At 35.1% G+C, this 15,263-nt stretch overlaps 1 protein-coding gene across 6 annotated transcripts in view; it reads right to left on the bottom strand.

Annotated features, from left to right (window-relative positions):
- WRN (WRN RecQ like helicase) overlaps positions 1 to 15,263 on the bottom strand; it is a 154,065-nt gene that overhangs the window by 32,190 nt on the left and 106,612 nt on the right. For all 6 annotated transcript variants that reach the window (XM_058720211.1, XM_058720213.1, XM_058720212.1 and 3 more), the window contains 6 exons: positions 14,387 to 14,488; positions 14,010 to 14,102; positions 8,783 to 8,924; positions 1,267 to 1,437; positions 1,092 to 1,189; positions 164 to 236 (listed from right to left, as the gene is read on the bottom strand). In XM_058720211.1, the coding sequence (XP_058576194.1) occupies positions 164 to 236; positions 1,092 to 1,189; positions 1,267 to 1,437; positions 8,783 to 8,924; positions 14,010 to 14,102; positions 14,387 to 14,488 (679 nt within the window). The remainder of the gene's footprint in view (positions 1 to 163; positions 237 to 1,091; positions 1,190 to 1,266; positions 1,438 to 8,782; positions 8,925 to 14,009; positions 14,103 to 14,386; positions 14,489 to 15,263) is intronic.

Raw genomic sequence — 15,263 nt, 5'->3', positions numbered from 1 at the left:
CAAAATAAGTTACTTCTCAAATATTTCTGCTATTGATCCCAGAAATTATATACTGCATATTTTATTGTTCATTTCGCTACTCTTTCCAAAGTTTATGTTTTGTTATATGAAGCATTTCACTTAATAAGGAAATAAATAAGAACCACCTCTTTAACAAACAAACCTTCTCTGCAGTTAATTCAGTTGGTTCTCGAGTATAGGAACACTGTTGCATGCCAAGTGATACGGTTTTAGAACTGAAAAATAATAAAATTAAGTTATCTCAAATGTCAAAGTGTAACTATCTAATTATCTGATATCGTCACACCTCCACTCTTAGAAAGGCAGATGAGATTTCATTACTGTTTCAGAATTGAGGATTTCTTAAAATAATTTTTTTTAGAACAAGCTCTGGAATGTGCTTTTTAAGCTCTTCAAAGTTTAAGTTTAAAGCTCCTTAAAGTTTAAGTTTAAAGCTCTTTAAGGTGTTTGAAGTTTAAAAGAAAAATTGACAATCTAATGCACAATTATAAACAATTACAGTGAACAACACTATTATAAACTTCAAAGTTGCAATGACACTAGGTTGTTCTCAACACAGAAAGAAATATTTGACATGCTAGAAGTTTTAGCTAAAGTACTGTAGTAATCATACTGTAGTGTATAAATCTATCAAACCAATATGTTATACACTTCAAACTTACACGATGTTGTATGTCAATTATATCTCAATTTTTTAAAAAAAGGAAAAAAACCAAATGATCAACAACATGTAAAGATATTAAAAAGAAGGCAACAAGTATATTCCCTTCCCACCTTCTACACATAAGAAGGAAATATAATGTATTGACTCTTCAACACTGATCTCAGCACTGCTTCATTAACCAATGGGAAAGCAGCTTTCTAAACACCTCACCTACTTTTTATCAACCAAGAAAATGTTCTATGATTTCTCTTTCACCCACTGACTCCCACCCTCAAACTAGCTAAAAGAGGTATGCTAAAACAATCTTTACTCATTTTATCTTTGTGGTGTCTGTAAATTGGTATAATTTGACATTTCAACTACAAAAAATCCAGAAGTTAAAAAAAAAAACACCTGAAAAACGAACCTTGGTTGAGGAAACTCTGTTAGACACAATTCTTCATTAGCTTGAAGGATAAGTTTCTTAGGAAATTCTGTTTTGGCTTTATCAAGCCAGTCTCTACCCTGTTGAATACAAGAAGAATCTCTTAATGAAGAGTGAGTAAAATTAAATCAAACAGGTAGACTTCTACATTGTTTACCTTTTTCGTAAGAGTGCAAATCCTTACAAATTTGGAATACCCAGGAATTTCCATCAAGAATCCCTCAGTCATGAGCTGACGGGACAAAGCCTTCCACCAATTCTCTGTGTGATCCTTGCCATTGCCAAATAAATCATGTCTGCGATATTGATCTGCAAGACGCTGGGAATTCTGAAATTAGGAATAAAATCAATATCTAAAAACGCTTATTGAGTTAAACAGGATAAGTGAAACAGAACTGTCTATTCATTTTTGGGGTTTAACACTAAATCTCAGCTTTAAAAACGTATGAAATTTTATGCCCATCCTGCTTGTTCTGAATACTTAAGCCATAAATAAATATATAATCAAAGTAGAGTTGCTTTTCTGTCTAAAATAATGGCAGGTAATTCTGCATATAATTCACATGCATTTTACAATGCATAGGCTGGGATATGTTTGTAATATTTAACCTAGGCTATTTAGACCTTTTATTAACATACATTGTCTGAAAACAGAAATCATCATCGGCAGCATGAGACTAGGAGCTTGGGTATTAAGAGGCAGTGTGATCCAGCAGCTAGTAATCAGTGAGTACATGACAACTCACTTCCCACTGCATGGCTGCATTTGTGGTGAGTACATGACAACTCACTTCCCACTGCATGGCTGCATTTGTGGTGCTTTTGTTCAAGAGGTACTGCAAAGTTTACTTCATCACTTCTTTTTTTTTTTTTTAACGTTTTTATTTATTTTTGAGACAGAGAGAGACAGAGCATGAACGGGGGAGGGGCAGAGAGAGAGGGAGACACAGAATCGGAAGCAGGCTCCAGGCTCTGAGCCATCAGCCCAGAGCCCGATGCGGGGCTTGAACTCACGGACCGCGAGATCGTGACCTGAGCTGAAGTCGGATGCTTAACCGACTGAGCCACCCAGGCGCCCCTACTTCATCACTTCTGATTTAGCTGCTTGACTGAGATACCCCAGAAAAAGCAACTGCATGCTACACAGTTGCTGTTTTTGAGATTTTTTTTTTTTCCTAAGTGAAGAGAGGATTCCAAACTGAAGACTCTTTGCAAGCCATCAAGTTTTAACAATGTTGGGGAAGCTAGTCTGTCACGTGCAATTCTCTTGTCATCTAATGGAAATGACTCTTCCCACATTCCCCCCCACAAAGTACTTTTCCTTTCATTCGCTCTGCCCTCTCACTACCTCCTTCCCATACCCTACACATTTAAGTACCACCTTTAAATGTCTATAGTATTACACAGACCAAGTGCTTTATGGAAAGTTGCTCCTCTCTAATGTATTTGTGGTGAATAGGGCAGATGGTAATTCAAGAGTCATTCTAACCTTCATCCACTGTGACTTCTTTTCTTGCAGAATCTGGAAAGTTACAAATACTGCTTCTCAAAATCCCTTGCAGCTAGAGTTCTGGGTATGATTTAAGTTCCACTATTCAGATGCATTTTTTCATGACATCTATAGGCAGGAAGTTGAGCTAAGGATACTCTTCCACTATTTTTTGCAGGTATGCAGGATCATGGAGGTAGGTGTTTGCTTTTTATGAGGAAGTGTTAGCACAGAACCCAGCATACAACTACTGGCTTCCTGAGTATCAAGGGGCATCCATTTTTTTGGATACAGATTATAGCGACTGCAGGGTGATTACCAGGGTGATTACAAGGGGAACCTCCCTGATTGTTAGAGCTCCCTCTTTGGTGCACTTTGGGGTCTGGTGCTGTAGCAGTGGCTTGCCAAGCTGACAGATAGCTTCTTGTCACAGAAGAGGCAGTGGCTCTTAGGATCGACTATACAGTACAATGTTATCAACAATACCATAAGCTATTTAATGCACAGTAATACATACTTTTCTGTTTAAATTACTTAGAGTGATCCTGAGATAATATAAATTCTGTATTTTAGATTATGTTTCAAAAACATTCATCCTTTGAATATGTCAAGAGGTTACTATATTCTAAAAATTTTAATATAAAATGCAGTCTAAAATTTTAGAAACAGGCAAAGCCTGCTATTCAACATTTTTACATTTCACCTATACTCCATGAAGGTTTAACAACCAGTGCATTTAAAAATCCAGGGATCAAAATCAAAACAATTTATAGGATGAGTTCCAGCAGACATGACTCAAGCACTATAAAGGCTCTCTATTACGAACGTATTGGTTTTACTCAGCTGACGAGAATGTTACAGCTACCAGTTTATCATTCTGGAACGTTAAACATGTGAATACAAGTGAAAGAGCCTAATTAAAACCGATTCCTCATACAAAGGAAATCTAGGCTGCAATCAGATTAAACTGGAATGAATTCTGATCAGAGACACATTGGTGCCTAGATACTGAGCTTAACACATAGGCTTCTGATAGGTTTAGTTAACAGAGTCTATAACATGCATTCTATTTATCTTAAAAATAAAAATAGAAATAGAAGTCTTTTTATTAAAATGGCTAAGTAATGAGCTTTAATATCATGATAATTATATTTACCAAAACTTTACTGGAACAAGATTTAGAGAAACAGAAACACCCGGGTACAACATGGTACCTTTTTCCTTATTAACAATCCCTATAGCCTGCTTCGGATTCTGTGTGTGTCTCTCTCTCCCCCTCCCCTGCTCATGCTCTGCCTCTCTCTGTCTCTCAAAATAAATAAATGTTAAAACAAACAAACAAAAATCCCTACCTACGCCAACTGACTTCGAGTTGACTTAAACAGAATGTTTAAAATCAAACATCAGAGACTTTCAGAGCTAGAAGGAACACTGGAGCTCTTTGATCTACTTGGTCACTTTTTACTCATGTTGCTAACAAATAATCAGAGGCTCAAAGATGTTTAGTGGAAGCCTAAGGTCCTAGAACTAGAACACAGACCTCAAGACTACTAGTTCTAATCTTTTATTACTATATTATGTGTACACACACACACAAATATACCTATACAACACACACATACACAACATAGATACTATATATGCATATAGTATATATGCATATACATAAACATATACATACACATATATATACACATACACATTGATGACAGTCACTCCAGCAAGACTACCTGGATTCACATCACAGCTCTGGCACTTACTAGATTCTTGACTTTGGGCAAGTTACTTATCTGGGTTTCTATTTCCTCAGCTGCTATAGAAGTATTAACAATAGCATCTATCTCCTGGGGATGTGATGAAGACTGAGTACCCAAGACAGAGCCTGGCTCAGTAACATTAACTTTCTTCTTATTAGTTAACAGCTGATGCTTTAACTCAACCTGAATTTCTTAATCTAAAAGAAAATCCATGACTTAGTACCTAGTCGGTTTTCCCTGTAACACCTGTAATGGCACTCTATCTCTGCTAGGAGCTTGTACTAATAGTAGGAGATTCTATTGCTTGCAAACTGGTAACACCAAAGATATTAAATTGCCTAACCAGTACTTATTAGCAATCTCAACACTAAAATTATTCCTCTAGCCTTTCCTTTCATAAGAAAGAAAGAAAGAAGGAAAGAAAAGAAGGAAAGGAAAGAAAGAAAGAAAGCAAGCAAGCAAGCAAGCAAGCAAGCCTGAAGGCAATGGACACATTTAATAGTAGGAAACAGTGAGATTTTTTTCTAATCAACAAGGAGTAATTGTCCTTCCCTTCACGATCAATAATCATCATGAATGCTATGTACCGTTGAATAAATTTACGTTGTCTTGTGTCCATGGCAATCCTCATGCCCAGAAAGCTGCTATAGAGACTACTGGATTTGGGGGCACTGATTTTAAGGAAGGCACATTTTACACACACATCCCATACCAGTCGCATTCATTCTCCAGATCATTGAACCCAAAAACAAAAGTGTAAAATCGCCTGTGAACAGCATAATAAATAGAAAAGGCACTAAACGGTAGTCGGGAGGGCTGCTTGCTCATCCTGATTCTGCAACAAGGTAATAGTAGGATCAGGGCAGGTCCTCTAACTCTTAGGGATTCAGCATTGATCACTGTAAAATAAGGCGATACACAGGGTTAAATAGTCTTTTTGCTTTAGGAGTCTACAGTTCTTTAAGACACACTCAAAAAGGGAAATTATCTCACTCTTTTATTTTAAAAATTTGGTTGGGATAATAAAGAACACCAAACTGGCATATCAAGGAATGTGGAAACCTACTAATTAGCAGATAAGAGTTAGAATGAAGTGAGAAGACTGGCTGGGACACACGACCCAAAGAATCACTTTCTGATAAAAGCAAAATCTCTGAATCTCTACTTAGCAGAGAAAACAAATGCACTTGCCACTTATCTGAAGTAACTTCTTTAAAAATCACAACTATTTTGTGTGGTCATTTTTTGTGGTAGGAATGTCACATTCTCCTCCACCTTTCTTCCCTCATTCCATCTCTAAATGCCAAAATCTACTGTATCTCCCACAAAACAAGAAGTTCCAGTGATAGTGGCAGAATCACAAAGACTTCTCTAATTTCTCAGCTATTAACAAGCACTCTCTTGAGGACTCAGATCTACTCATATGTCCTTTATCTCTTTCAATGCTACACTATACTATCTAGCTAGCTAAATAGCAGCCTAGTTTCTATTTACATTTTCACTTTGTTCCTTCTGACTTTTTCCCAATTCCCACAAGCCAAAGAAGTTTAGAGCTGCCACTCCAGGGCTTAACAAAGTCACTCCCAGAGCTGTTATTCTAAGTGCAAAATAAAATCAAAAGATTAAAAAATATCTATCTCTAGGATTATATTTCAATCAGACAAAATAGCTTACCCAGGAAATTAAATGGATAACCCTCTTCTGTATAATAGATTTAAACTATACAGGGTGATTAAAACTACCAATAGTTTGCTAGTGGCTGCCTAGTCAAAGCATCTTTTATCAAAAGTGTTACCTAACTCTGGAGCCATGACAAGGTTTAGCACTTTGATAATGTGATTAAAAATGCGGTTTCACTTAATGTCTTGGTTATTAAAATTAAGGACTGTGTTTCTGTTTTCTATAAAATCATGATAACTGCATATCTTACCACTCATTCACACAGGGTGTTTAAAAATATTTATGTGGTGAGATGTTTAGACAGCTAAAACAAAGTTCCTTAGGCAACATTTCTACTATTTAATCTCTAATTAAAACTTTGTTTTAAAAACAAAATTTTAGGGGCACCTAGGTGGCTCAGTTGGTTAGGCATCCGATTTCAGCTCAGGTCATGATCTCACGGTTCGTGGGTTCAAGCCCCAAGTCGGGCCTGTGCTGACAGCTCAGAGCCTGGAGCCTGCTTCGGATTCTGTGTCTCCCTCTCTCTGCCCCTCCCCCATGCTCATGCTCGCGCGCTCTCTCTCAATCTCTCTCTAAAAAATAAACATCAAAAAAATGTGTTTTTTTTTAAACAAAAAAGCAAATTTTAAACTCCATTCACAAATGCCTGAATGGCTGCATAACTGTTTATACCATTTAGAAATATCTTGTGTAAGAAAGGAGAAACATATGCTGCTTAAATCATTTTTGTTTTATATATATATATATATATATATATATATATATATATATAAACATCTTTTTAAAATGCCAAGAGTTTTCAGTTTAAGATATTTATCATATTACAGATCAAAATTAACTACAAAGATATCAATTTTTTCTAAATTAGTTAAGGTGGACAATTTGTCAAATTCCTAAAGGAATTATAATTACAATTTTTTAAATAATATCCCAGTAGGTACCAAGATCACTGAAATGGAAGGAAAAAAAATTGCCTTATTTTCCTTGTAGTTAATGTCTACAAATTTTTGTTAAGTGGTACTTTCTGAAAAGTTTTGCACTTTTACCTAGCAAGGGTAGTATAAAATTTCACAAAGAATAAACTTCTTAATTTGAAGACTCCCAGAAGAGACTGTCAGTATAAGAGGTCTGACTTGGTTTTCAAATAATGGGTGAAATTCGATCCCTCTTGTGACCAGTTCAAGTTTGTGTAGGAGCCCACTTACACTTCCTTGTTGATACTGGATACTGCTGGATCCTACCAAATTAAACAAGGATAATTTTTATAAATTACACATTCAACTGGGATATACAGGTTTGGAAGATGACAGAGACAGAAGAAACTTTCACAGATCTCAATTAAACTTAATCTATCCCTTGCAATTTCAAGTCTTTAATAAAAAAGATAGAAAAAAAATATTAGCACTCATAGCAGCTAAATCCAAGTTCCTTAACTTGGAACACTAATTAATTAATTAGCTGTGGTAACACTATTAAATTTCTAATCAAACTGGTGATTTGATAACAAAATTAGAATGGGACGGGGGAACAAATTTTAAATTCCATTCAAAATCTAAAAACATTGCTACCTGAAAAGTGAACATATTTTCAATATTCCACTAAAAATATTTCACAACTTGTCTATTTCTAAACAAGAAAAAAACTCGATATAAATATTTATATGAAGCATTCAAGTATTTAACAAATAAATGCTCACTTAAATTATTTTTTAAATTCTACATACAAAGTGAAATACTCATCTCTACTTTTAAGTATTTTTTTTTTTTTTTTTTTTACTTTTTTGATAGAACACAAGGAGGGGAAGAGAAGAGAGAGAGGTAGTCACAGAATCTGAAGCAGGCTCTAAGCTCTGAGCTGTCAGCACAGAGCCCGACGCAGGGCTTGAACCCAGACACCGTGAGATCATGACCTGAGCTGAAGTCGGTCGGCCAAACAACTTAGCCACCCAGGCGCCCCATATTTTAAGTATATTTTTAATAAATATACAAATTTGTGAAGGATTCTATCTCCCACTTTTGGTTTATTTAACTAATATTAATACCTAATAACTCAGCTTTACTTTGCAGTCTTCTAAATCAGGAATAAAATCATATGAACCAAAGGACTACAGAATTTAAGAGTCATGACTTACTCATATTGTACTTGCAACTGTTAGAATAATTCTGGCACACTAATTGCGGAAAAATAATAAAAGTGGCTGAACTGACTATCACTATTTATTCACTGGTAAGGTCAAACAAAAATTTGGAATTTTAAATATCTGTGATAAGAAGCAGAATAGAAGTAAAGAAAAAATATACTGCCAAATATTGTTATTGAACTGAGACATTTACAAATAATTGCTAAAGTTAAAGTTTTGTTCAAAGCATTTACTACTTTCCTGGGCACAAAAGAGACAATTTTGTTCTATTTGTCTCCTGATACAATGAAAGTTAACTTTTCTTAAGCATCCTAAGAAAGAGCAGGTTAGGGATTCATCCAACCAACTGCAATAAGCTAATGCAATGCTTCTAGAAGGAAGTGCAGAGCTGCACATCAACCTGAAATATGAAAACAGGAGTAGGTATGATAACACACAGGTTTTGTCAAAAGTAATGAATGCAGTGCTTAATTGGAACTTAATATGGCTCTCTGAGTTTCTAACAACTCATCTAAGGCCAAAGCTACAATTCTAATACAGCAAACCTCTGAAGAAAAGTATAACAGGAATGCAAGAAGAACAATGAAGGTGATTCACAGACACTTACAGATCCTCGGAGAAATAAAATCGGAAGCCCAATTCCAAACTTTTCTCCTAAGATGTTCACAGCAGATAATAGCTGGAATGCCTGTGGACCAAAGTCCTGTGGGGTATCATCTGAGTCATCAATGGAAAAGCAACGATCCAATCTAAGTAATAATAGGATAGAAAGTTTAGCTAAGGCAAGTACCTTTAGAAATAAAAAGATTTACTGAAATTATTAGCCAAGTTAAAAAAAAAAAATCTCAAATACACCAACTGCTTCATAAGCTACAAATAAACTTCATTACAGCCAAGACCACGTGAATTGTGTAAAACATGGAATATAAACCACAATATAGCTCTGCACGTTCTGTTGAGAGTTCTCAACCCTAGTGCCCTAGAACACAAGTTTCACAGTTGGTAACTCAGACCATAAACGGAAGAACAGGAAGGAGTTCAAGCAAGCAGAATGCAGAATTATAGCTTGAAAAGCTCCACTTGACTGATTATATAAATATTGGACTTTTGGGTTAGGTTGTGATCGAAGAAAAAGTTTGTTGCAAAAAAAAAAAAGTAACTTAAAAACCAAATCTCCTATGCAATAAATTATTAAACTCTGATGCCTGTACAATATGACACAAAGATAAACTGCACCTCATTTGAATCCATTTAGAAGTTACATTCCTAATCCTTCCTTTAGGTAGATTTGGAATTATCATTAATACAAATGAGAATTCTTTAAAGCAGATTGAGAACAAAAGGACTCCTTAGAGAAAATTAACTAATACAGTTCAACTATCTAATTCAATTGCTTTCTTTATAACAAATAGCTTTGAAATAGCAATAAGAATATATTCAATATTCCAGATATAATAATATGTTTGGGGGGGGGGGGTAGAGACTATTCTTAGGTTTATCCTCCTATTCTAATTTTCTTTAGTAGGATAATTAGGTCATTAATTCTCTTTTCTAATATGAATAAAGCTATCTGATTCTCACAAAGTACCACCTATACTGGATCTTAGAAGTTTTAATTTAATAATAAAGTATTATTGTAAATATCACTGAAGTTCTAAAAATGTTTTAATTTCCATTCTCTTTCTTTGATTTATGAGTAATTTATAAAAGTGTTATTTTTAATTTCCAAAGGAATGAGAATTTTTCCATCCTCTTCCTTTTTTTTCAATTTTTTTTAATTTTTATTTTCTTAACGTTTATTTATTATTGAGAGACAGAGAGAGACAGAGCATGAGCAGAGGAGGGGCAGAGATAGGGGGAGACACAGAATCTGAAGCAGGTTCCAGGCTCTGAGCTGTCAGCACGGAGCCCGACGTGGGGCTTGAACTCATGAACCGTGAGATCATGACCTGAGCCGAACTCGAACACTTGACCGACTGAGCCACCCAGGCACCCCGTCCTCTTATTTCCTTTAATTCAAATACATTGTGATCAGAAAAAAGTGGTGTGTTCAGGGCGCCTGGGTGGGTCAGTCGGCTGAGGGTCCAACTCTAGCTCAGTTTATGATCTCACGGGTTTGGGCCCCACGTTGGGCTCTGTGCTGACAGCTTGGAGCCTGGAGCCTGCTTCAGATTCTGTGTCTCCCTCTCTCTCTCTGCCCTTCCCCTGTTTGCACTCTGTCTCTCTGTCTCTCTCAGAAATAAACATTAAAAAAAGATTTTTTTTTTAATAAAAGAAAAAGTGGTGTCTTCAATACCATTACACAGAAAACTTCTGAGACAACACTACAGTCTAGTCATAGGGGCTAGAAAACTTTTATAAAGGGCCAAGATAGTAAATAGTTTAGGCTTTGTGGGCTATATGGTCTCTGTGTCACAACTACTAGGCATTCAACTCTGCAAAAACAGCCATAGACAACATATAAACCAAAGGGTATGCTGCATTCCCAGATGTTTGGGTCATCCACACAGACAGCAAAGTGGATTTGTTTACCATGCTCTGCTCTAACACAGAATCAAATTTTTTATCCATCTTCCATGTATGTTTGAGAAGTGCAGTCTCTAATTCCATGCTTCCAAGCCAGTGTGCTGTATAGTTAACCTCGGTTCTGAACAGAACCTGCACTCAAGTAGTGCACAGCCTACTGTGCCTACAGGTATTATCATTAGATTTGTGGATCGTGAAGTGAAAATGTTTGAGATACATTGTTCTAACTGCTTAGTACGAGGCTCTAAATACCAAGTGTGTAATAAATCACTTGTTACTACGTTGACCACATTTTCTATAGCTCACCATTGTTGGATTGCTTAACCTGTCAATAACTAAAAATTATATCAAACTCCTCTGCTTTAATGGTGGATTTGTTGATTTTTCCAGCTGTTCTGTCAATTTATACTTTGTATATTTGTAGGGTTTGGGGTTTCTTTTTTTTGAGGTGCATAGAACAATTCTGTCCTCTTGGTGAAGCAACTTTTTGTCACTGCACAGAGATCATCTCCATCCCTAATAGTTACTTTTTTGTCTAATAGTAACACAGCTACCACACCTAGGTATACAGCTGACCCAACTAGGTATACCATTTGTTTTTATTTTATTTTTTCAATTAATATACAATTGAATTGACTGTATGCCTGAACATGTGTAAACTTCTACAAATTTAACCACATCTATTGATTCATACGCATAGATTCACCTAACTACCACAATCAGCCACCAGCACCATCAGGACCCATAACAACTCCATCACTTCAGACAGTCCCCTGTACTAACAGCCCTTTGTAATCCTACCCTCCACCTCCCTCTAACTGCTGGCAGCCACTGAGATTTTCTTCATTCCTATACTATAGTCTTACTTTTGAGAGAAAATCATATAAATGGGCTCATACTGTAAAACTGGCATGATTTCTTCTTTTAAATGTTTGGTAGAAATTTCCCATTTAAGCCATTTTGATGAGGGAATTTTATTTCCAGAGGTTTTTAACAACGACCTAATTTCTTTAACAGTAACTACTATTTATTAATAATAACAATAATAAAAATACTGTTTATTAATATTTGTTACTAAGAAATAAAAACAATAACAATTTATTAATGACAATAATAAATACTGTTAATAATAACCATAACTGTTATCATTTAATGGTTACTATTAAAGATTATCTATTTCATTGTGGGTGAATTTTGTTAGTTTGAGACTATCAAGGAATTGGGTCCATTTCCTCTGAATATATGCACACTGAGTTATTCATATTGTTTCCTTACTATCCTTTTAATGTCTGTTGGGCCTATAGTGAAATTCTTCTTTCATTCCTAATATTAAGAACTCCTGTGTCTCCTCTTTTTTTGTTAGAAGTTTCTATCAATTTTATTGACTCTTTCAAAGAATGTGATTTGGAGGTCTTTGATTTTGTTTTCTATTTCATTTATGCTCTTTATTATCTACTTCCTTCTGCTTCCTTTTAGTTTACTTTGCTCTTATTTGCTTCCTAAGGTGGAAGTTTAATTACAGATTTGAAACGTTTCCTCTATTATGAGTATTTAATGCTCTAAATCTCCCTCTCATTATTGCTTTAGCTGCATCACATACATTTTGCATTTTTATTTCATTCAGTTCAAGATATTTTCAGTTTACCTTGAGACCTCCCTTTTCACTCATGGGTTATTTAGCAGTGTGCTATTAATCTTTAAGTGTTTGGAGACTTTCCTGGTATTTTTCTGTTACTCATTTCTAGTTTAATTCCATTATAGTAGGAAAACACACTCCATATGAACAGAATTCTTTTAAATTTATTAAGGTTTGTTTTATGACCTGGAATATAATCTATGTTTGTGAACATTCCGTCTGTACCTGGGAAGAATGTTTATTCCACTGTTGTTGGGCGGAGTGTTCTTAGATCCAGTTTGTTAATAGTCCTGTTCATTTTTTCTGTCTCAGTGATTTTCTGTCTACTAGTTCATTTAATTACTGAGAGAAGATGCTGAAGTTGACAACTGTAAGTATAGATTTCTGTATTTCTCCTTTTAATTGTCACTTCTTTTGTTAACTACATACTTATTTAGGATTCTGTATTCTTGGATATGATGGTTGCCTTTATGTGTCAACTTGGCCCAATTATTTGCTTAAACACTAACCTAAATATCGTTACAAAGGTATGTTGCAGATAAGGATTAACACTTACAATCAGTTGGCTTTAAGAAAAAGGAGACTACCATGGATAATGTGAGTCTCATCCAATCAAAAGCAGGCCTTAAAGAACAAAGACTGAGGTTTGCTGGAAAACAAGGAATTGTGACTCAAAACTGTTCACACAGAAATCTTGCCTGACTTTGCAGCCTGCCAGCTTGCCCTACATATTTCAGACCTGCCAATCCCCACAACTGCATCAGCCAATTCCTTAAAACCACTGTGAGCGCGTGTGTGTGTATGTGTGTGTATACATATACATATGTATGTGTCTTTCTGTGGAGAACTAGGATTCATTGGTAAATAACATTTTTATCATCATGTAATGTCCTTCTTTATCCCTTGCAATATTCTTTTTCCAAAGGCTCCACTGTCTAATGTTAAAATAACAACCCCAGCTTTCTTCTGATCCGTGTTACCATGATATACAATTGTTAGCCTTTTATTTTTAACCTACCTATATAATTATACTTGTGGTGAATTTCTTATGGACAGGATATAGTTGGATCATATTTTTGTTCTTTTTTAAAGCTTATTTATCTATTTGTAAAGTTTATTTATTTTGACAGTGCATCCACGTGGGGGAGGGGCAGAGAGTGAAGAAGGGAGAGAATCCCAAGCAGGCTCCACATTCTCAGCACAGAGCCCAACGTGGGGCTCAATCCCAGGAACTTTTCAGCTAGAGTCAAGAGTTGGATGCTTAACCAACTGAGCCACCCAGGGGCCCCATATATTTTTAAGTAACCTCTACACCCAATGTGGGCTCAAACTCATGACCCCAAGATCAACAGTCACATGCTCTTCCAACTGAACCAGCCCAGAGCCCCTAGTTGGGTCATATTTTTAAGTCAATTCTAACAATGTCTACCTTTAAATGGTACCTTTGGACCATTTACATTTAATATAATTACTGATAGATTTAGATCCATCATTTTATTGGTTTACCTATTGATAAAGTAAAATAATATTGTTTGCTTTGTCTTCTATTTAAATAAAGATTTTGTTTTTTAAAAACTACAATGCATATCATTCAATGAAAACTCAATTAAAAATTATTTGAAAAGGAAGAAAAAGACTTTTAGAAAGTCTATGTAGAAGAAAAACTCTTTACCTGGACCTGCAATTATCACAGCATTTTTCAGGTTCCATAATACTCACAGAGGCCTTTCGTAGTTGTTTGTCTTCAAAATGAGACAAGATGATTCTACCCAAGAGAAAATTTAAAATTAAATAAAAGAACAAAACCATATATATTAAAACTATTGCTGAAAATAATGAGGTGAAATCATTACTAATTGATTCACCTGAGATCTCATTATCTGGCTTCAGTTTACTGAAGCACAAAGAAAGTTGCCTTAAAAATCAGCACATACGTAACACCAACAAAATACTATTTCTAAATATTTCTAATTACTTTGCAAAACTTTTTCTTAAAGGAGCACCATTCATAAATCTGTTACTAATTAGTATAAGAAAAATAATACATACTGTCGCCTACATCTTCTGGAAAGAAGATAGTTTTCCATCTTTGCCACCATATTTAGTTTATATAATCGAAACTTTTCACTGGGTATCTGACTAAGGAGGTTCCTGTCAATTACAAATATTACAAGTTAATAAATAAAATTGCATCAGTGATTTTCTTACTTTTAAATTTATTGTTATTTTTCATAACCTATAGAACTCACACCTCCATCAAGATAAAAAAAAATTTGTATCATCCCGGAAAGTTATTGTGTCCCTCACCAGTCAATACCCACACGAGAAACAAGCATTTTTCTGACTTTTATGAAAATTACTTTTAAAGGAATTCTATGCCTATGCCTAAGATTCAATTTTTTAGCTGCCTTTGAAAAATTACTATAAACCCTAAAGTTTTTCATTTTGATTTATATGCTACATGATTTTTGGTAATTTTTCCACTATACATGAATTTTACATTTTCCCAGTAAAAAGTTATTATTTTTATTTATTTTATATGAGAAACTAAAAACACCTATGTAGGCAATACTGAAAGAGGCTCATGATCCAAATATGAGCCTTCATCCCTATTTACTCTTCAGAGGACTTCCCATCCTCCTAAAACTATCTCTGTACTATAGGCTATTATGGGACACCAATAAAACATCAGAATTAAGTTCCTCTTTCAAACAATTACAACTGATCTTTTCCATAATACTGAACTTATTTAAAATTGTTAGAAATGGTAAAGACATGGCACAAGAAAAGACACTCAGATCAATGGAACAGAACAGAGAACCCAGAAATGGACCCACAAACATATGGCCAATTAATCTCTGACAAAGCAGGAAAGAATATCCAATGGAATAAAGACATCTCTTCAGCAAGTGGTGCTGGGAAAACT

The sequence above is a fragment of the Neofelis nebulosa genome, chromosome 3 (genome assembly GCF_028018385.1).
Source record: "Neofelis nebulosa isolate mNeoNeb1 chromosome 3, mNeoNeb1.pri, whole genome shotgun sequence".
In the NCBI taxonomy this organism is placed as follows: domain Eukaryota; kingdom Metazoa; phylum Chordata; class Mammalia; order Carnivora; family Felidae; genus Neofelis; species Neofelis nebulosa.
This window is presented reverse-complemented; position numbering and strand designations above follow the sequence as displayed.